General features: G+C 35.5%; 2 protein-coding genes across 4 annotated transcripts; one reads left to right on the plus strand and one right to left on the minus strand.

The window, feature by feature from the left end:
* The first annotated feature begins 865 nt into the window (after positions 1 to 865).
* Positions 866 to 19,603, plus strand: LOC132857746 (solute carrier family 12 member 7-like). 3 transcript variants are annotated; one of them, XM_060887764.1, is made up of 26 exons: positions 867 to 1,146; positions 7,048 to 7,133; positions 7,347 to 7,478; positions 7,813 to 7,959; positions 8,121 to 8,175; positions 8,276 to 8,406; positions 9,451 to 9,665; positions 10,207 to 10,418; positions 10,547 to 10,738; positions 11,199 to 11,297; positions 11,416 to 11,473; positions 11,554 to 11,728; positions 12,502 to 12,620; positions 12,953 to 13,051; positions 13,407 to 13,526; positions 13,635 to 13,739; positions 14,130 to 14,298; positions 14,441 to 14,636; positions 14,802 to 14,971; positions 15,050 to 15,181; positions 15,701 to 15,808; positions 16,766 to 16,876; positions 17,228 to 17,397; positions 17,569 to 17,583; positions 17,938 to 18,071; positions 19,117 to 19,603. In XM_060887764.1, exons 1-26 carry the CDS (start codon positions 1,032 to 1,034, stop codon positions 19,206 to 19,208), a joined length of 3,357 nt encoding a protein of 1,118 aa, XP_060743747.1. In that variant the 5' UTR covers positions 867 to 1,031; the 3' UTR covers positions 19,209 to 19,603. The 3 variants fall into 3 exon arrangements, with proteins under 3 accessions (XP_060743749.1, XP_060743747.1, XP_060743748.1); XM_060887765.1 differs by having other exon boundaries at positions 7,051 to 7,133; XM_060887766.1 differs by lacking the exon at positions 17,569 to 17,583 and having other exon boundaries at positions 866 to 1,146.
* Positions 19,604 to 22,305: 2,702 nt separating this feature from the next.
* Positions 22,306 to 23,101, minus strand: LOC132858532 (melanocortin-2 receptor accessory protein-like). The gene is made up of 3 exons (XM_060888915.1): positions 22,996 to 23,101; positions 22,638 to 22,734; positions 22,306 to 22,369 (listed from the first exon to the last, which is right to left on the minus strand). Exons 1-3 carry the CDS (start codon positions 23,099 to 23,101, stop codon positions 22,306 to 22,308), a joined length of 267 nt encoding a protein of 88 aa, XP_060744898.1.
* Positions 23,102 to 23,359: the final 258 nt, after the last annotated feature.

A 23,359-nucleotide genomic window follows, 5' to 3' on the forward strand; every position in this document is an offset into this window, starting at 1 on the left:
ATCAGCATCAAACAGCTATATATGACTTTATTGTTCTCTTATCAGTCTGAACACCCTTTGGGCCACATGGCAGAGGGAAAGTGCATTTGGAAAGTACATCAATTAGTTAAGCAACTTGTTTATGTGAACCTCAATAGGAAATCATTTGCTACTACTTAGTAAGTGTATAAAACAAGAGTGTGAAGAGTTGTGTTGCTGTGAAATTATTTACCTGTCAGCTCCAATTTTACTGAATGAAAGCTGAGTTGTTGTTCTGAACTGGTGTGTGGGGGTGGTGTGTGTGTGTGTGTGTGTGTGTGTGTGTGTGTGTGTGTGTGTGTGTGAGAGAGAGAGAGAGAGAGAGAGAGAGAGAGAGAGAGAGAGTCTTTGGGTGGGGGTAGTTTTTAAGAGTGCTCTTTTGTTCTGTCCTCTTAAATTGCATGTCCTCACACACACCACAACCAACAACCTTACTATAAATCCTCTCAGGGACAAAAGGAATGGCATTATCAGAAGCAGGAAACACCACCCAGTCTTACTGTGCTGGGAATGTCAGGTTTAAAATATAACAGACAGCTGGATTTGCCAGGGTTTAGTGTTGCCACACAATGCAAATTAGAAGTCATGACCATGAATGAATTGTTAAAATTGACTAGGGTCAAGGAATATGGTGATATAAAGATAAGCTTCTGGTAAATTTGTGATTTTTACATTTGCCTGGACATACATAGTTTAATATTCAATCATCCAACCGTACACACATGTTCCACCACTAGGGGGCATCATGGTAACTGAATGTGCACTGCTTAAAAGTCAGTTGCCAAGATGGATGGAAGGGGTGGGAAGAGTTGGGCTGTACACCTAATTCGGTGAATGAGATCACATGGGTCCTGAGCAGTAAGGGAGTGAGGGCAAGAACTTAAAACTTTTGTGACGAAACCTAGAAAGAAGAATGGGTGTGTGTTCGTGTGTATGGAAGAGAGAGCAGGAGAGCTAGAAACAAGGACAGAGTTGATCTTACAGACATAAGGAGCACGTGTTATGAAGAAAAAATGCCCACTAACTTCACAGTGGTTCCAGTGGAGGATTGTAATGCATCAGGTTCGAACTATGGTGGTAATAACCCAGAGGAGGAGAGGCGAGAACTTTTGTTTGGACCTTCTTCAGGTAAGAATGATTTAGAAAATCCAGTCTTTGTAAATGTGGCCCAGGCACATACTGGTATACATTCTGTGGATTTCTGTTTTATTCCTCTTTATGTTAGACTGGTAAATCCTCACAAAACATGTGCAGTGTTTGTGTCCTTGTTGCACTGTAAACAAGCCATGGTTTCCTAAACTTCCCCTTTTAATTTTCCTGTTTTTTTCACTTATCACTCTATTTCTCTTTCTATCTATTTTTCTCTCTTTATCCGGTCTGTTGTAAACTGCTCACCACAAATGACCACATACAAAAATAAAAATAAACCTACATATCTGAGACTAACTTCTGCTTTGAAAGAGAGGTTAGATAGAAACTGGATGCAGATTGTTGTAATTCTTCTCTCTTGCTTGTAATTATGTAGTTATATATGTTTAATGGGTTGTGGAATTACAAATGACCTTTGTTCTGTTGTATTCATTTTAAACAGTAAAGCATTTGAACTAAAAGCAATTATTTTAAACATTAGGGCATTTCCAAAAATACTTGAAGCTATTTCCTTGAAGCCACTTTATTTATTGTTGGTTTTGAATATTATTCAGTAATTACTGTACAGTGAATCTTATAGAAAATGTGTTTACTTATAAGAGTGAGAAATGTTAAAGTTCGGTCAGGCAGATCCTGTGTTTAAGGGGTTAAATTTATTTTGTTTATATTGCTAGTTTTTCCACACCCTGTAATCTGCTGAAGCAAACAGTAACCACTAAGATTTTACGATTACATAAATTGCAAACACACACATGATTGGGTCATGATTATTACACATGTATTTTGTACTAGTTGTTTTTCAGTCAGTTATATGATTTATTATAATATCGGTAATAGAATAGTGGTTCAGTTACTATGATTGTATTAGTGCTGGTGATAAGCAAAGAGATGATGGTTCAGTATTTATCTTAACAGTATGTAATCAGTGTTGACTTGATGACTAACTTGTCTAGGTTCTTTCAGGTATTTTCAGAAAACCTTTGAATGTAATCAGTAGTTTCTGGTGTACAGTTTTAAGAAGCAGGTACTTTAGAAACTTATAAATAAACTTTACAATGGATAACTGAATAGTTTATGTTAAAAGCTTGTGTGTTTATTTACTATCATATTTACATGTTGATATAATCGACTTGTTGCGATTGCATTGTAACCTTTTTAAATAATTTAAAAAGGTTATACATTTGCTTGTAGTCAGTGTTCATGGAATAGTCTTTAAACAATCATTAAAACATGTAATCTGATATAAAATTAGAATTTTAGACAAGCAAGTACAAATTTGAAATTTAAAGAGTATGAATGTCAGCTATGCCCAGAAGTCTGTTTTAATTAAACAAAACTGACATATTCTGACTGGTTAGAAATGGAAAGAAGTGGAAAGAAATTTGTATTATGGGTTGATAAGGGCTTCAAATGATGTACAAAAATGAATTAAAAATCTTTGCCCATTTCTTAAGAAACGACAGCAGAACACATCCATTAGAATAGACTTGGAGTAGTTTTACTCTAGCAAAGAATTGGAATTTCTTTATTATCTTTTGGACCATGTACTTGGTCCAATGACCAATCAATGAACAGTCAAGTGGCCTTGAACAAACAATACCTACTTCCCAGAAAACAATGGCTGTAGGCAACACACCTAACTGGGCAGACCTTTATGTCAATGGTGAGACTTTCAGTGGGATTCTTTCATCTATACATTGTCTCAAGCATGAGAAATATCTGCTAAGATACATAAAGACACTTGTGTGAGTTACATGAGTGTGAAAACTATAAACATCAAGCAACACAATTCCATAAATATGTTGGACATGCTAGAGAACATTAGTACATGATAACATGAGTACATGATAACTACACTGAAAGAACTTGCAGCTCCTCAGATCAGTTGCACTTGACGTAACCGCTTTAGCCTCATGGGAAGGCACTATATATTTCACTAATATTATATCAAAATATCTAATTGAATATTTTTCTGCTATTAGGGCAGCTCCACTATTTTGAGACTATCACTGGTTACACAAAGGACAATCAACAGAAAGTGGTGGCTTAGTGTTTAAGGCTATGAAGTATTAATTAGAAGGTTCTGGGTTCCAGGACTTTGTGCTAATCTTTAAACATTCAGTTGTAAGTCACTCTGTGTCATACGTGTTGAATCAGCAAATATTTTTAATTTAGTGATACTGGCCATGAAAATGAACAATCTGAAAATTAAAATCAGTGAGATCATTCTGAGAATGAGGATGTAAAGGAAAACTATAAAGCTGCCCTCCTGGGTAAATGCAATTTCGCATTTACAAACATTTTTCACATAAGCCTGGAGACATGAATCAAGAAAGGACGCAACATAACAAGTCATGCAGGATGACTTCCGGAGTTGATTCGCCCATTATTACTCATAGTGATTATGTCATATGATTTCACAATTGTACAAAAGCACTTTGTGAAAAGTTAAATTTCCACTCACCTCCCAATTTTCACTAGGAACATGTGAATGCCTGCTCATTAAGTTTCTTTAAATGTTCACATCAAACGTCAGAATGGGAAAAATTGTGGTGTCTGTGACTTTAACTATGGCATGGTTATACCAGATGGGCTTGTCTGACCGCAAGTGACCCAAAATGTATATTTCAGAAACTGCCAAACTCTTTGGAATTTCATATAACAGTCACTAGAGTTTAGACAGAAACTTGTGAAAAACAAAAAACATCATGTGTGCAGTGTTTGCAGGCTGAAACACCTTGTTGAAGAGAGATCAGTGGTAACTGACCAGACTAGTTGACAGGAAGTCTCTAGCAACTCTAATAACTACTCTTTACAAGTGTGGTGAAGCAGGAAAAAAAGCTTAGATACACAACACTTCAGATCTTGTGGTGATTGGGCTACAACTGCAGAAGACCAGATAGAAGACCTCTCCTGACAGCAAAGAAGAGAAATCCAAGACTATCATGTGCCCCTTTTCCACCGAGGCAGTTCGAGTGCTGGTTCGGAGCCAAAGCCTAATTTAGAACCAGTTCTTTCTGTTTCGACAGACAAAGCACCGGGTCTGAACCAGGAAAAGTGGTTCTTAAGTAGCACCAAAACGCCGCTGGTCTAGACTTGAGAACCGCTTGTGTCAGGGGCTGGGGGTGGGGCTGGGGGTGGGGCTAGGGGCGGGGCTACTGTTAGCCCATTTGATAATGTACCTTAAGTATACTAATGTTTAATACACTTTTACTTTACCGCGATATGATACATTATCAGCACACATGATAGTAGGTAGCTACATGCTAAGGCTACCTTTTTACTGTGTTAATGATAAAATAACGTTATGTACTTTCTCGATTACAACCTCCGTTTATACAGATTAAATGGAGCTGCACATACACGTTGGATTCGCCGCGTTTGGATGCTAATTTAGGTTCACAAAGCCATGAGCATTAACAGTAAAGCAACATCCGCCATTGTTGGTGTTTGTGTTTGCCGCTGCTGCGCTAAAGTTGGTGGGACACGTGACACGTATACAGTGACGTCAGACTCGGCTCTGTGATGGCTCTTTAGCCGGTGGAAAGACAAACCGGTTCTTAGAAGGTTCGCCAGTGGAACCAACTTTGAACCAGCACCAGTGCTAGCTCTGAACCAGCACCCGGTTCTTTTTGGTGGAAAAGGGGCAATGGTCACAGACAGTTGAAGATATGTTAATATTTGTTAATCAGCTGTTCCTGTTCGGTTGAGTTTGTTCCTTTGATAGTAGCAGCTTCTTATACTTGAGACACCTATCTGGATTACATTATGTTTCATTCATTATATTCAGTACATTTTTGACATCTAACGAAAGTGCTTACTGCAATATATTTAATATGCTAAGTCAATGATTGCTTGCTTCCTTCCTTATTTATGTATTTGGTGGAAACACATAAAGAGAAATTTAGTAAACTACAGGAAGTGAAGAGAACATGAAAGTTCATCTAATATCAGTCTATAAGGGACAATTGCAGAACTCCACATGAAAGACTAAAATGGAGTAAAGGAGAATAGGCAGCTGCACAGGACAGATAATGAGATGAAGGCTAACACTCTGCCTACTAAGGCACACAGTTAGAGCACACGGTCTCTGTCAGCCTTGCAAGCTCTCACTCTGTTGATTGGAAGAGTGTTTCTTTGAGTTTGTCTGAGTGCACAGGTCAGTTCGGAGGGATTTGCTGTGATAGTTGAACTCTGAGTTACAGTGCAGTATAGTACAGAGCAGTGACATGGGAAATGGGCGAAACTTGGCCATGAGAAGATTGTACTGATGATTAGAGTTTCACAGTGGTTGATTGCTTTTTAAGGAGTCCAGAAATATCACAAGACACATCTGATCACAGGACACTTCCTGATATGGATTATGGGGAAGGGTTAAGATCAGAACAATTAGGTGAGTTTACTTTTATCATTAGTTCTGCCAGCGTCTCTACCGAGGATATTTTTGGTTGTATGTGAAACCACATCTGAAGTTTGCTCTCAATACATATAATACTGCTATACATTTTCATTTACATTACAATTTGTTAAATTCCCTTTCTCCATATTTTCAGCATTTCTTATATGTATCCTCACGAGCCGCTTTGCCTTCAGTCATACACAGGTGCATTACACAGCTTACACTTTTGTTCTGATGGATTATGAGGATATTAATAGCTGCCTTAGTTATGCAGTGACATAAACAGTACACTATAATGCTAAAACCTGTGCTGGCCTTATGATTTTGTTTAATGACAGTGTGAAATAGTTTAATGAAACGAAGAAAAATTTCTTCTGGTCTTTAAGCTATATCTTCTTTAATAATAATAAAATTATACAATGTTTGTAAAGTACCTTTCATACATTAAGTGCAGCACAAAGTGCATTAAATAGATTAATAGAAGTCTATGGAAGTCTAATAATAAAATTCTTATGCAAATGCAACATATATTGATATACAAAGATATATTGACTCAGTAGGGCTATGATCAGGGGAATATTAATGCGTTAACATATTGCTATTATAAAATACTGCTTAACATATTGCTAAAATACTGATGTTTATCTTTCAGGCAAGAGCTGGATTAGAGAGCGTGAAAGGGGCTTTTGACATTTTCAGAATATCAGTAATGCTCTATTTAGACCTGATGTCTTTTATAACCACCTGATAAGACTATTATTTTGTATAATTGTAACCGGAAAAGTTACCTGAAATTCATAAGTATTGTGTAGTTCCGTGTGAGGTGTGAGCAAGGTCCAACTGGGATTTGTTATTTACTGCACATTTCCCATATTCAGCACATACACCCTTTCCCATACTGACCTTTTTCCATCAGCAGAAAAATACTCGTTTGTTCTCCATGATTTCTTCACTTGTATAATTGTATACTGAGTTGAGCAGATGCACATACCACATGGTTATCCCTCTATTATTGTTTTTAGCCCTGAGATCTACATAAACATTTATTATTATATCCTCAAAGAAATTATAGCTGTCATGTCATAAAATAAATGTCACTGTAAATCAGAGAAAATATATTTTTACTTCATTAATCAAGTATTTTTGAATTGTTCATGTTCATGAAATGGCATGTTCAGTTGTACAGTATATGCTGATTTGTTGCTGGGCATTAACGTAGTTACCTTAGCAGGAAGTAAAACCTCTGTGTATTACTTGACAATATCTTGCTCATAAGTGCAAGAATTTGTGATCATGTCAGTCTTCTTCATAATAAATGCTAACACAACCTAATACAAATTTTGTAATTATGTACAAACACTTTTCTATTTTGTGACATGATATGTTCTATTCTTTTATGTAAAAACAACAGCATCTTACATTTGTTGCAGGCGCAAATGAATAAGAAAATGTCAATGTTAACATACGATATCTGTGACTAGCAGGTGATGACACCCCTGGAGAGGACAATCCCTTCCTTACTGACCATGACAGGAGCTGTGATGGGAAAAACATGGCACTCTATGAGGTACAGTTCAATTAGATAAAAATTATATGAAACATACAAAAAGTGCTTACTAATTACCAAAATGTAGTTTCTCTATTAACTGCAGGTGACAACACTCCTTTTTTTGTTTTAATTGTTGTACAAACTACTGCATAATGTACCAAGTATGACAAAAACATGAATGAATTGTTTTAGCTTCTTTTTTGTTTTGACACCTACTTTTATTACATGCAGGAAGAAATGGACAGTACCCCAATGGTGTCGTCCTTGCTCAACAAGCTGGCCAATTATACTAACCTGACACAGGGGGTTGTGGATCATGAGAAAGCTGAAAGTGAGGATGGAGTTAAGAGGGTTGCCGTCAAGGTCAGTCTCATATCAATTGAGTTATGGAGTGTCGTTGATGTCTTGCTAATGATCACCAATAAAAATAAGATTTATTTTCGTTGAATTTTTTATGCTCTTATATCACAAAAAAAACCTTTTGTAAAGGTTTAAAACTTACCCAAGGACTAGGAATGTTGCCAAATACCAACTAACATCGATTCTTTCTAAGTTGTCACACTTACATGACACACTTAAGAATATGAGACAAAATCATGATCCACTTAATATTCCTATTATATGAACAAAATAACAAAAAGAGCTCTTCCTCAGCTGGGATTCTGGAGTTTGATTCTCTATATATTTGTGTTCTCAGGGTCCTCAAATGGGCACGTTTATTGGTGTGTTCCTGCCCTGTGTGCAGAACATTTTGGGTGTGATTTTGTTTTTGCGCCTCACCTGGATTGTAGGCACAGCTGGAATTTTAGGCTCCTTTGCCATTGTCTTCATGTGCTGTGTCTGTGTGAGTACTAAAACTGAAACACACCTATCTAATACAACTTTATTTCTGTGGAAACCTCATTTTCATATTTAACAAGCTACAATTTTTCAGAAAGTATTTGAATTTTTACTACATGTGTCATTATGTTTGAACAATTTAATAGTCTATGCATCACCCTACAGACTTTACTGACAGCAATATCTATGAGTGCTATTGCAACTAATGGAATGGTGCCAGGTATGACATGCAACATAATTTTTGCTGACATTGATTAATCTTTTATTTTGTATTTATGAATAAATATGATAGATTTTTAAATACCATATTTCTTTTTTAGCTGGTGGCTCATATTACATGATCTCCAGGGCATTGGGTCCAGAGTTTGGAGGTGCTGTTGGTTTATGCTTCTACCTCGGTACAACCTTTGCTGGATCCATGTACATATTGGGCACTATAGAGATTCTTTTGGTGGGTATTTCTTTAGGTGTCTGGCAAAACATTGCACATATATTTGTGTTGACATTTTTTCATTGTTTTTTGCTGGTTAGGAAACATGAAGCAAAACAGATCAGTTCCTCTTACAACTTTCATTATACCAGCTATAATCAGCTTTTCCCACATCAGTTTTTGAAGCCTCTCTCTTAAAGTTAATAGGACAAAAAAGCAGCTTGTTATGACACTGGGAAAGTGCAAATTCCACTGCCCTAAGACATTTCTATGGTGTAAAACCCAAGGAAACAGCATTAACTCTGACTGATTTTTTCCAAAATGTTTAAAGAAATAATCATATCACAGTTTATAAGCTATTTATTAATGAGTGCTTAACATACAAATCCTTGTGAATTAGTGGTTATTACAGAAAATATATTGTAATAGGAACAGTGTATGAATTTGTCCTGTAACTGGCACTACAGTGAGAGCTCATGTTATAGCAAATTCATCAAATATCAAGAAATCAGTTGTGATGTGGTATAAATAAAGTGGTTATAACTAACTTTGTATTTATAGACGATTTGTAAAGTCTCCTGTTTTAGGTAGCAATCTAGATACATTAAATGGCTAAATATACCATTTTAATCTTCCTATCAATTGAAGCTTATTCTGTAGATCAAGCTTATTCCATAAATACAACATAATATGTGAGCTACTACAGGAAAATAATTATGACTGGAATGCTTAGATTATTTATATATACATATATAGCATGTCCAAAAGTGCTTTAATCTTTTTATAACACAAAAATCTATCAAAAGTTAATTTATTAAAACTTCATTAATTAATTAACTGTAGCAGAACAGTCTATCAAACAAGTTGGTTCGTTTTATTTTATATTACATGAGCTAAAATCTGCTGTACCCATCACAGCTGAAAATTCATCTAATAAATGTTACATAATGAACTATAGCGAGCATCTTTCATAATGACATTCATGGTGAGAATGGTAGTTTCATATACCCTCAGACACTACATAGTATATGTGTTATCGTCTCATCTTCTCTGTCTCATGTATAGATGTACATAGTGCCAAATGGAGCCTTGTTTGAGGAACAGTTGAATAACATGCGGGTGTATGGAACATGCTGCTTGGCCCTCATGGCACTAGTGGTGTTTGTTGGGGTCAGGTATGTGAATAAACTGGCACTGGTCTTTCTTTCCTGTGTGATTCTCTCCATTATGGCCATCTATGCTGGAGTCATCAGGACTGTCATCAGCCCTCCAGATTTTCAGTAAGTATACCATACACTCAACTTTACTTGATCTCATAGACTTTTAAAGTAAACCACACGATATAAGGAGTGAAGCAGGCTGAGTGAATATTAAAAAAAACAAGATTCCACATTCAAATGTACTCCAGAGTATGCGTACTGTTGACAATGCCATTTAGTGAATACCTAATATATCCAGTGTGGTTATATTGTTAATAAAACTGGTTTATCAGGCCACTGGCTTAATAAAGTAATACTTATAATTCATGGGAGTATAATGCGGCCAAATATAAATTTGCATTACTATTTATTTCAAGCCATTATCTTGCCTTAGTGTTATTGTCGCGTTCAGACTGTATTTAAAAAAGCTAAACTAATTTTTCCCTCAACCAGAAATCTTTATAGCAACCACTAAATCTCGAAAACTTTCATTTATATTTCATTAATTTTTCTGACATTACACTTTAAAATACATTTTGCATTTGTTTACTTTTGTCTAATACTCAATTTATCCTCTGTATCCATCTGTCTATTAATGGACTGTTACTATTATTTTCATTAGAATCTGTTTGCTGGGTAACCGCACACTAAAAAATATTGAATTTGACAAATGCATGAAGACAGAAGTGATCAACAACGAAACCTATACGACAGACCTGTGGAGGCTGTTCTGTAATTCATCTTACCTCAACGCAACATGTGATGAATACTTCACTCAGAATAATTTAACAGAGATCCAGGGCATTCCAGGATTGTTAAGTGGAATTATTACAGGTGATGGTTCACATAATATTACATACTTCACTATGCTTGCTAGTAATAATGAAAATCAAATTTAATTTTGCAACTTTCTATATATAATTATTATAGTTGACATTATTTCAATTATTTTTGCCTTATAGATAACTTATGGGGAGATTATGGCCCCAGTGGGATGATGTTAGAGAATAAGAACCAGATACAATCACCAGCAGAGAATATCAGAGAATCTCAAAAAATATCAGAAAAAATCAAAGAAAACCTGCCTTATATCTACAGTGACATCACCACATTCTTCACAATGATGGTGGGCATCTACTTCCCCTCAGTCACAGGTGAGACATCAGAGGCCCGTTTATCATTATAGCTTTATGGAATTGGTGGGAAAATTTTATAATTGGGTTAATAATGTAGTTGAGCTGTTATATTAATATTGCTCTTGTTATGCATTTTAAAACTGATCATAAATTAAAACTAAACAAGGAACTGGAAAGCATAACACAGCTAATTGAAGCCTTATTCATATACTTATTGCTGTTTTTATAAATATTATACTCCTTAATATATTCAACCAAAACAGGACAGATTTATGACTTTCATTATTTTGATTCTTAATTAAAATTCATGTATAAAAGATTTACTGGAGAATGTTGTCTAAATGTCATTAAAGTGAACTAAAGATTAAAAATGAAGGCTATTTGCAAGATGTTAGATGGAATGATCTGTACTGAACTGTACTGAAATGTCATGATAACTATTTAAGCAGTGAACACCATGCTTATTATGTTTTTCTAGGGATAATGGCAGGATCAAACCGGTCTGGAGATCTAAGAGATGCTCAGAGGTCCATCCCCTTTGGCACCATTATGGCCATTATTACCACTTCTATCATCTGTATCCTTATGTATAATCATTTAGCGTTAAGGGGCTCCTTATACACAAATAATTGCAGAAAAAAGTACTTTGAATGCCTTTTTGTGAAGTTTAGCAGAGCCTTAACTGCCTTGTTTAGATATTTCCTGTGTGCTTTTGTTTGGGGCTTGCATGGAGGGAGTGTTATTGAGAGATAAGTAAGTATTATTTCCATTGGAAATTGTTAAAATAATATACTACACTGTTTTGCATTCTTGTGACATTCATGTCTAAACAGGTTTGGTCTCTCTGTGAAAGGAAGCCCGGTGGTAGGCACTCTAGCATGGCCTTCACCATGGGTTATTGTGATTGGCTCCTTCTTTTCGTGTTGCGGTGCAGGACTACAGAGTCTCACTGGCGCCCCCAGGCTTCTGCATGCCATTGCACATGATGGAATCATTCCATTCATACAGGTTAGCTTGAATTTTTTTGATCTATACATAGGTTGCCAACCCTCCCAGACTGACCTATAAATAAATTACCAGAGATGTTGAAGATATGGGGTTCATATTTATAAGACATAACTTTAAAAATAGTTCATCATTCCCTTTCTTATTTAAAATTTTATTTTTTTTTTTTACTGAAAATGGATCACTGTAACCCAGTGTTGTAATGTGAATTAAGTAAACTGTGAACAAGAAAAACAGGAAAGTGTTAAAATAGGGTTTTGGGTTGAGTTCATTTAACATGCATTTAACCAAAACTAAAATATTTCTAAAGATCTCCTTTTACAATTAAAATCCTACATCACATGTACTACAATTAAAATCCAACATCAGTTGCACAAACATAGCTTGTATTTATAATTCTTTTACCACATCCTAATAATGCTCATGATATTATATACTGTCATAGATAAAATGTTAACAATTATAAAACTGTACTTGCCATGACTAATATGGCTTTAAGTAAAAAATGTAAAAATGAATTGAAAATGGCTTTTAAAATTTGCTCTTATTACAATGGGAATACATTTTAAAGAATTTATAGATACTTTTGTATAATGACTATAAAGTGTAATATTTCTACAGTAAGTGCTTTTGCAGTTGTGGGGAATTGCTCACACTGTGTTGGCAACCCTAGTTATCTGATAACACTGTGCTATAGTTGATTCAGAGTATTCACATACAGTGATGAACTCATGAAATCGTCATTATAAATTACTTTGTTTCTCTCGGTCTTGTAGGTATTTGGTCACAGTAAATCCAATGGTGAGCCAACCTGGGCATTGCTGCTAACTGTAGGAATTTGTGAAATCGGGATTCTCATAGCTTCTGTGGATGCTGTCGCTCCCATTCTTTCAATGTAAGTTTGCACCTCGGCTGTCACCTGCTCACTTCCTGCTTCTTTGACCTCCAACAAATTTCAGCACCTGATTTAATGATACTGTGAAACAATAAAAGCATGTAAACTTGCTAATAGCCACAAGAAAATCAAACATTTAATGATATCCAGCATTGGAAGGATTGTGTCTTTGAAATGAACGAAAAGCATGTTTGCATTTGATGTACAGGATATGTGGAAAGAGTATAGACTGGTATAAGATGTTAATTAAAGAGAAGAAAATCACCTGATAATTAGATTGTTTCTAATGGATACAGATTACAATTTATAATGCATGTTTTATTTTGCTGTAGGTTTTTCTTGATGTGCTACCTGTTTGTAAACTTGGCTTGTGCTGTCCAAACGCTCCTACGCACCCCGAACTGGAGACCAAGGTTTAAATTCTATCACTGGTATGTTACTGAAGAAGAATTTGTGCAATCATAGAAAATATATATAAATTAAATAATCAAGGGCATAATCATTTTACCAGTTGCTTTTATTTATTTATTTATTTATTTGTTTGTTTGTTTGTTTGTTTGTTTATTTATTTATTGCCTTTTTTATTTATGTCCTTTGCTTACACATATTTGTGTCGCTTGCTGATTCTGTTTCTTTTAGATAAGAGTAAATGATGTTATGTGGAAACCATTCAATATAATTTGATCATTTTGTGAGGTTCTACTCCTTTAATCAACAGCATTTAGGACTTTAGTTGTTTTGCCTCAGCATAAAATAATGTAAAATAATCTGCATCTTATCCCATAGGAGTCTTTCGGTCCTGGGCATGACTCTTTGTCTCACTCTCATGTTTGTTTCATCCTGGTATTATGCCCTGGTGGCTATGCTGATTGCAGGATGTATTTATAAATACATTGAATACAGAGGGTGAGTCACTTTACCTGTATGCATGCATGGTGTTGAAAGTAATAATGATTTTACTGATAATGCAAGGTAATTCTTTCCTTCATGGAAATTATGTTTCTAAAATCATAGTGCAGAGAAGGAGTGGGGTGATGGAATCAGAGGTCTGTCCCTAAATGCTGCACGGTATGCACTTATCAAGTTAGAAGAAGCTCAACCCCACACCAAGAACTGGAGGTAAGCACAGAAGTAAAAGGCTCTCATGAAGTGTGCACATTAACACACGTGCAGGTTTACTGGTTTTATAGCAGCTAAAACAGATAGACAATATGCAGAAATGGTGGTGAACAGTCTTAAACTAGAAAACCAAGAAAATACTAAAGCAGGCAGACAGCAAGATAACGAAGGCTTGACCTTGTTAGAGACACAATGATAACACTAATAGTTATTTAAAAGCAGTACAGACTTTCACTAGTTATCAAAGTGAGCAGAGATATTGTATAGGAGTTGCACAAATGGCTATGGCAAAGAAATTTGTCAAAAAAAACAAACCAATAATGTAATTAGATAATTTCATCTATTGTTTAACCTCTGTTTATTATTTATCCTCTTAAATATGTATTTTAGGCCCCAGCTATTGGTGTTGCTAAATCTTGACTCTGATTTGATGGTGAAGCACCCACGACTGCTTTCTTTCACATCTCAGCTGAAGGCTGGGAAAGGCCTGACCATTGCTTCTTCAGTGCTGCAGGGAACCTATATGACCCGAAGTGCTGACGCCAAACGTGCAGAAACAGTAAATACAAAAACAGAACAATTCAACATCTTTTGCTTGTTGCTCGTTGCTTGTTCATCTACATTTTCTAAATGAACAGACCATGTACACATTTGGCTTTAATACACAGAGACACTTTAAAACTAGTTGTCTGTCTCTTCAGAATGTCAAGGCATCCATGTCTGCAGAGAAAACAAAGGGCTTCTGTCATGTTGTGGTTTGCTCTAACGTGAGAGATGGTTTCTCCAACTTGATCCAGTCAGCTGGTCTGGGAGGCATGAAGCATAATTCTGTCTTGATGGCATGGCCCAGCAACTGGAGACAGGCTGAGGATACAACATCCTGGAAAAACTTTATTGGTATGTACATGATCCCATTTTTAATTCATATTAAGGATTAGATTTTGAAATTCATTGCTGAATAATTATGGATGATAAAGTCTTGAGAATGTCTGCCTTATTTTTCATTTCTCTCCAATTGAAATTTAAACTTCATAGACAGATCATAACTCTTTTGTGCCACAGAGACAGTGAGAGAGACGACTGCTGCACACCAGGCCCTGCTTGTGGCAAAGAACATTGACCTTTTTCCAAGCAACACAGAGCGTCTGACCGAGGGCACTATTGATGTGTGGTGGATTGTTCATGATGGGGGACTGCTAATGCTGCTTCCATTCCTGCTTCGCCAGCACAAGGTACATGGTTGAGAAATGTTTATGGCCATTTTGATTGATGACAACAGCTTTTCAGACTCAAACTGCTGCTTTCTTTAGGTGTGGAAAAAATGTAAGATGCGCATCTTTACTGTAGCACATCTGGATGACAACAGCATTCAGATGAAGAAGGACCTGCAGGTTTTCATGTATCAGCTTCGCCTTAATGCTGAAGTGGAGGTGGTGGAGATGGTAAGAAATTAGTAAATTGTTTATCCCATAAATGTATGAATTTTTACCGATATTCAAATCCCAGCTATGGATATAAATGAAATATGAAATTCACCACTATCAGTTAGAAATGTTTGTGATGCTTAAAACATAATACAACTGTTTACCATGAAAATTACTTGAAAATTCACTTTAAGTCTAAAATGGAGGCCTTTTTCAGTTTTGTCTGTGAACAGTTTTGTGCTTAATTTGTGCCTGTTTAAATAAGAATATACAGATTAATATCGTCACTATATCTATCTATCTAGAATAGAATATATAGAATATTATCTAGAATATCTGTCTGTCTGTCTATCTATCTGTCTGTCTGTCTGTCTGTCTATCTATCTATCTATCTATCTGTCTGTCTGTCTGTCTGTCTGTCTGTCTGTCTGTCTGTCTGTCTGTCTGTCTGTCTGTCTGTCTGCCTGGTGGCATACTGTTTAGAATTTGTGAGATGATAGGTGTGATCATCCCCTTTGCACTGTTTTCCTTATTTAGCATGAGAGTGATATCTCAGCCTTTACATATGAAAGAACCTTGGTGATGGAGCAGCGTTCTCAAATGCTAAAACAGATGCAGCTGTCCAAAACCGAGAGGGAACGAGAGGTAAGAACTGCTTGATTATGCAGTTTTTAACACTGACAGTTGGTCAAAATTCTGTCAGAAGCTTTTAGCTGAATGCATATTATTACATTTAGATTAAACTAATTCCACACATGAAACATCAGTGATTAATTAAGTCCAGTGAAATAAATGTACAGGATGTGTTGGAACACGGGGGGCACGGTGGCTTAGTGGTTAGCACGTTCGCCTCACACCTCCAGGGTTGGGGGTTCGATTCCCGCCTCCACCTTGTGTGTGTGGAGTTTGCATGTTCTCCCCGTGCCTCGGGGGTTTCCTCCGGGTACTCCGGTTTCCTCCCTCGGTCCAAAGACATGCATGGTAGGTTGCACCATCAAATCTCTGGAAAATTGTCCGTAGTGTGTGATTGTGTGAGGGAATGAGAGTGTGTGTGCCCTCTGATGGGTTGGCACTCCGTCCAGGGTGTATCCTGCCTTGATGCCCAATGACACCGGAGATAGGCACAGGCTCCCCGTGACCCGAGGTAGTTCGGATAACCGGTAGAAAATGAGTGAGAGTGAGTGAGTGTTGGAACACTTCAGTAAATAGATTTCAAAAATAACCTCATTTGTAAAATACAAGGAGAGGCAGCTCATGATTTGAAATTTCTAACATGTTTTTTTTGTTATTCTGTAATAATTTTTGACTCAATTAATAGGTCTGTTCCTTCTAGAGAGATGGGACCAGTGACTCACATTTTGTAATAGGAATTCAAAATGTAAACATTTTCTTTGGTAGTGCAAACAATGTCTCATTTAACGTGACAACAGAAGTGCCTTATCTTATCTTATCTTATCTTATCTTATACATTTTAAATGATTCGTGTTAGTAAGAATAGTAAGAAGAATAATTGTATGTATCTTTATATATAGGAATGATCAGTTTTTATCAGTAGATCATGTCTGTTGCCCTTTGACTTATATATTCTGTGGTTGTTGCCAGATTCAAAGCATTACAGATGAATCCAGGAGCTCCATTAAAAGAAAGAACCCCCCAGCAGGTCTGACTCCTAACACTTTACAAGTGCCTGGCATGGGAGATTTGGAGCATGAGGTATTCCCAGTTTTTTTTTTTTCACTTCCTAGCTTTGTATCCTAGCTGACAACTTAAGGTTAGCAAAATTATGTTTTACATTGTGACTAGTTTTCTTGGTGATCTGGGAATGTTGTTGCATAACATTAATAAAGGTCCTTACAACATTTCTAGAGTATTTTATATGCATTTTATGTTATATGTCTGAGATAGACTGAACGTGGCTTTTCCTAAACCTGCACTGTAACTGTGATGTTTATTATGGCTGCTCACCAAACCATAACGAAAAAGAAGAAGCACTACCTCACTGCAGCACGTTATAGTAAAGCTTATGTATGTTCCCGATAAGCATTTCAGTTGTTAATCCTACAGGCTCACATGTTTCATGAAAGGAATTCTAAGTGCCATCGTGGCCAGCAAGAAGGCAACAGCCCTGAATCTCATCAAGTCCACATGACCTGGACGAAAGAGAAATATGTTGCTGAGAGACACCGTCAGCGTGAGGCTAGCGCAGGAGTACGAGACATCTTCAACATGAAACCGTAAGCACTACACAGGCTGACAAGGCAGCAGCACACATGCCTTTGGCTATATTTAAGCATTTCAAGTAAACATCAATGGATCCAACACATAAAATGATATAATAATTTTTTTTATCATAAAAATATCTAAAACTACGTTTATGTTTTTTTTTCTTGTTTCAATCTTTCCAGAGAGTGGGAGCACCTGTAAGTCATATTTAATTTTGTTCAAGATTATTTTTGTTTGGAAATTCTTATACTTTATGTTCTGTCTGTCACCACAATTGTGTGCTCATTACAGTTTGCTAGAATCAAGGCAAAAGCAATAAGTTCTTTTTCATAAAGTAGTGACAGAATGCAGAATATGAACTGGGCTGGTGCTCAGTGGAGACAAGGTATAGCAGGTCTGTTATCTGTTAAAGAAAACACAGCAGTTTTGGAAACAAAACCAGCATATGGGTGCAGGTTATGACTGTTCAGTAGGCATGATGTAAAAAGGAACAATGATTAAAGTTTCCGTGTCTGTGTGTGTGTGTCTGTATGCATGTGTGTGTTTAACAGAAACCAGTCCAATGTCAGAAGAATGCACACTGCAGTCAAACTGAATGAAGTTGTGGTCAACAAATCCCAGAATGCCCACCTTGTCTTACTGAATATGCCTGGACCACCTAAAAACAAGGATGGTGATGAGAACTGTATCCTTCAATTCATTGCTTTTTAACCAGTTTAATACTGATTACTTTATAGTAAAAACAAACCATAGAAAATTCTAACAGCTTCGTTTTTTTGAGCTGAGTTCAGAGTGAGTGTGTCAATATTTACATATTGATTGTGCTTAAGGTGATTTTCTAGAAGGCCCACACATATTATTAAAATTACCCACATACTGTTCACAACTCAAGCACTTGCCTTTAAGTTTTAAAAATGGGATAGAAGATGAGAACTAAAGAAGCAATTAGCTTTTTTTTTAATTTGCTGTAAACTGGAATAGGTTGCAGTGTTGCAATAATACTCATCACTTTTTTTGCTTGATGAATCAGCAGCCAGACAATGTGCACAAGTAAATTTAGAAATGATATAAAATTATATAATTATGTTAATTACATTATAATGTGTAGGAATGGAGTCCATTTTATCATGTTTTAAGTTCACAGTTTTGAGTTGTAGGTTTGATCAAATATTTTGTTTCATTTGAATTGTTCTTCTAAAGAGATATGTCAAGAGTTTATTTATTATGGCTATAATACAATCAGAACTTTAGCATGCTTCTCAGTTTAGTATTACCCTCAATTTAATATAATTCATTTATACCCTCAATTTAATTTAAGTCAAATGTGACTGAGATATACTTATTTTTTTAGGGACCTGTCTGAGTAACGTCTTGCTAGATGAGCAGATGTTGCTGACTCAAAATTTACTTGACTCTATAATTATTATTAATTAACTATAATTAGAACAAAAATAACTTTACTGACAATTATTAAAACTTTAAACTCACTGAACCCTGCCAATAGCTCCACTAATTCTATTCTTTACGCTTGTAGCTGTCCTGCTTTCCTTCTTGAAGATTTCCTAAGTGTTACCCTTGTAATTACTATAATCACTAAATGATTCATAGGCATTACTCTGAAAACAAAATTCAGTTAAAAGTGTTAATAATCTGCAGTATAGATTTGTTTGTATTGTAACTGATGCTCTTTGGCTTTCACAAACATTTCGTCCTTAACAGGAATGCCCCAGACATGGAGTTTTTGGAGGTGTTAATGGAGGGTTTGGAGCAGGTTCTGCTTGTACGTGGTGGAGGAAGAGAGGTTATCACCATCTACTCTTAGTTCACAGTAGGAATGACTAGTGCTCAGGGAAGGTTCAGAAAAAAGGAAGTAATAATAAAATCTGTTTAACCACATTGGGACAGTCAATGAAATATTTATATAGTCAAATACCTCATTTATCCAAGCATTTCATTAATCTATCTTAAAATCATGTTTATATGATACCAATATGGAAGACTATTCATATTTCATATTATATATTATTCATAAGACTGTGAAAATATTCATATTCTATACAGTGGCTCTTTCACACACAATATATCCCAAAGTTAATGTCCAAGTGTTCAATTAGATTAAGTCTAATATGTTTTAGGAAGGTATCACTTCATACATTTTATACACAAGTGTGTGTGGAAGGGCTGTTGTGAAACCTACTGCCCTACTTGTATAAAAGTGTTTAGAACAAAATAAAAGTGCGGCACATATTAAAACCACATATAAAAATATATCTCATACAGTGTGACACATCGAATGCTCTCATGACTTTTCCAGATTATACTTTTCTACTGATTCTCACTGACAGTAAGGATGTGTTTGTTTCCAACGCATAAAATACCAATTACCAAACGTTTCAATAACACTAAGATACGCAGATTTCACATGATATCATTTAACAAAAGGCTTTTCTGGTAATAGTAAATAATATCAATACTCTAAATGGATGGGGGTTCATACTAAATCTTAATATTATATATTAATCTTTGTTATATTGCATTGTGTTTTATATGCTATGCTTCATTGTGTTATACTGTGTGTTGTAAGGGCAATACAATCAGTGGTGTCCATTTCAAGTGTTTAATATTTAAGTGTTCTTCCATTGTTCCATATAATGTGCTGCTATTTTAATAGGGAAATGTTTGCTCTTATTGGATCTCTAAGGTTGCCATTTCCTTCATTATGCAATTCATTTAAACCACAAATTAAGTTGTTGTCATATTCAGCATGATGACTAAATAATGTAGATGGTGGTGCATGATGTGTACTAGTAAAAAATCAGCAGTGAAGCTGATGTTAAAGCAAAACCACATTCAGTCACCATGTAGAAGAACAATATATTTATCACTAGTTTTAAAAAATAATAGATTAATTCTAGCATAGAAATTGTAGCATAGATAAATATGTACATAATGAAAACTGTACATAGAGAAATCTGTACATAGATGGAACATCAAATAACCTAAAAGAATGGCTTGATTTTTTAACAGATGGCTTTTTAAGTGATTCCTGTTTTCATTTTTTAGTATTTAGTATTGTAGACGTATCACATTAGCTGCCTATTTAAAGCTCCAGGTGTGGATTTATTGTTTTTTTTTTTTATTTATTGTATTTTAATTACATACATAACATAAACCTAGAGATGGATTTGTGTTAAACATGATTTTCTCCCAATAAACTCACTGGATTGAGACATTTGTTTAATTTTATTGTCTGCATTCTTATTTTAATTCTGCATTTGTTCGGTAATGCAGGTCATGAGGTAGTCCAGATGATCAGATTTTTGTCTATAGGAAATACAGTGTTTACATCATAGCTGCAAGTGATGGAGGGATAAAGGGAGACATAAGAGAACAGCAAGAAGAGGAGACGGAGGGAGGGAAAGAAATGAAAGAAGGAATGAGAATGTGACAAAAAGAAAGGAGGGATACTTTTAAGATAGCATTTTAACTGGAATCAGATGCACATGGATGGACAGACCCAGATACACAGACAACCCAAAAAAACGTGACTTTAAAGAGCTTCTGATTGAAATGCAGTCTGTATGTCACAGAATCTTCCCTTTATGCAGATTGTAAAAGTGGTAAAAAGAATCAAATATAATATTTCTAATTTAAAGCTTGTCTATGAAATATTGTTTTTACCTGTGCAGTAGTGCAATAATGACATGTTAAAGTTTTCTTCTCTCTATTGTGCATATCACAAATCTTTTTCCACATTTCCTAATATAAAATGAGAATAGGCAAAAGGATGATTATGATGCTGTGTGGATTTTTAGACCGGCCAAATGAGGTCAGTGGTCACTGTGAAAAGGTAACTAGGTTCTAGGCAAAGACAGGAATACTCCAAGGAAACCATACTGGTGTTCTAGAAAGCTTAAAACCTTTCAATTTTTTAAGTAGTCCATTTCTTTTTTACTTTCCAAAAGACAAAAAGCTTGTACATGTTTGATGGGGACATGATTGTGTGTATTTAAGTTAAACGTGTGGATCGTCTATAACTGTGTTGATCTACATGTCCCTAAATTCATGTTCTGCTATAAACAGACATCCACTGCTAAATTACAGTATATAAAATCACTGTACCATTTTAGTACACAGCTTTCATCTTTCAAATTATTTGTTAGTGCATCCAGCCTTGTGATGGACTCCTGAACGAATAAATCATGTCCACCAAGCAAAACACCATCAGTGTTAAACAAGACAAAGAAAGTAATTAGTAAAGCTTATCTTCACAGCACAAGGTCAGCGTCACTCTAGCCTTGAGACTCTCTCTCTCTCTCTCTCTCTCTCTCTCTCTCTCTCTCCTCTCTCTCTGTGTGATTTATATGAAGCCTTAATTCATTTATAGACAGTAGTTAAAACTTGTAGTAATAGTAAAAGTTAATCCTTCTGATGTATAGTGACAATAATTATCTAGCTTTAGTTGTCTTTTGGCTCTGTTGGTACATAACCCATCATATGTTACATGTTGTTAAATGATATACTGTGGCTATACGCAAGTTATTGTACATAAAATAAGGAAAAAATATCCACAAACATGAGTTGTCTGTTTCTGCCACATGATACAGAGAAATGAGTACACTCAGAAGTACAATCAACTACTGTATGATTCTTTTCTTGGATATGATTTTAACAGACATATATGCTTATTTAAACTACTTAACTTTTATTTGTATTTCCCAGGTAAGTAATTAAATATATTTCTGTTTTATTTAGCATAAACAAGTCATGAGATCATACATGCAGGGCAGACTGATAAATATTAATACAAAGCTTAACATGTGTTAAATGCCCACACAGAATAAAGAGAAAGAGGAAAGAAAGATTTGTTTGTGTCTGAAGAGAAAATAAAAGCGGCATAAAATAGAACAGTCCTTTCATCACACCACAGGTTTAGATGAAGAGCTTCTTTCTTTTCTTGGCTTTCTCCTGCTTCTCTGATGCCTGTGCAACACAAGAGATCTGTTTTTAGCACTATATCTCTATAAAGTAAGATATAATGTACCATATTTTTATGGCTTAAATTTAAAAATAGGTTCATTTTGTAATTGTAGCTCATAGGCTTGACATATTTACTTTGTGCATGTTTGTCTCAGTAATTGGACTCAAAAACTGTACGCCTAAGTGCCTTAACTATACCAATTAAAAATGACCCGATTTTCTTACACTATTCATAGCAATCTGAAATATTAAAAAACTAGTTAGCCCTTACCTTGGGAGATGCTTGGTCCCTGAGATATTTGACAAAATCAAGAACAATAGTCCAATAAAGGCAGCCATAGTGATCCAGAATATTATGACAATCAAATCTAAAATAAATCGGAGGGAAGGTTGCTATTTTGCATATAGATAGATAGATAGATAGATAGATAGATAGATAGATAGATCTTTATTGTCATTGCATACAGGTACACAGCAACGAAATGCAGTTTGGCATCTACGAGAAGTGCAAAGAGTAGCAATTGTGCAAATAGACAAGTGCAGATAAATATGTAGCATATGTACAGCATGTTATGACCCATTTAAAGCATTGAACACACAGATCTATTTCGTACACAAGACAAACTTACATCTGTTGTATTTAAGTTTACTTGCATCCACAGCCACAGGATCCAGGTAATCATAGTAATAATCATATGTCAGTTCATATGCTGAAGAGTTAGTGGACTTTTCCATCGTCACTCGCTTCACTGAAAGAATAGTTCAAATCCATGTTGTGCTGTTGCATTAGCTTTCACCCATGAAACCACCAATAGACTGTAAGAACACAGGGTGAAGGACACAGAACCTCAGATGAAATCAGTGACAGCTCTCAAAGGACTAGCAATGAACTGAGAGATCAAAGATATATCATATTTGATGTACAATATATAACAGTATATACTGGTTTGCTTATAATATTGCTCTTAATTACACTGATACAGTTTTAATCGA

The sequence above is a fragment of the Tachysurus vachellii genome, chromosome 15 (assembly GCF_030014155.1).
Source record: "Tachysurus vachellii isolate PV-2020 chromosome 15, HZAU_Pvac_v1, whole genome shotgun sequence".
In the NCBI taxonomy this organism is placed as follows: domain Eukaryota; kingdom Metazoa; phylum Chordata; class Actinopteri; order Siluriformes; family Bagridae; genus Tachysurus; species Tachysurus vachellii.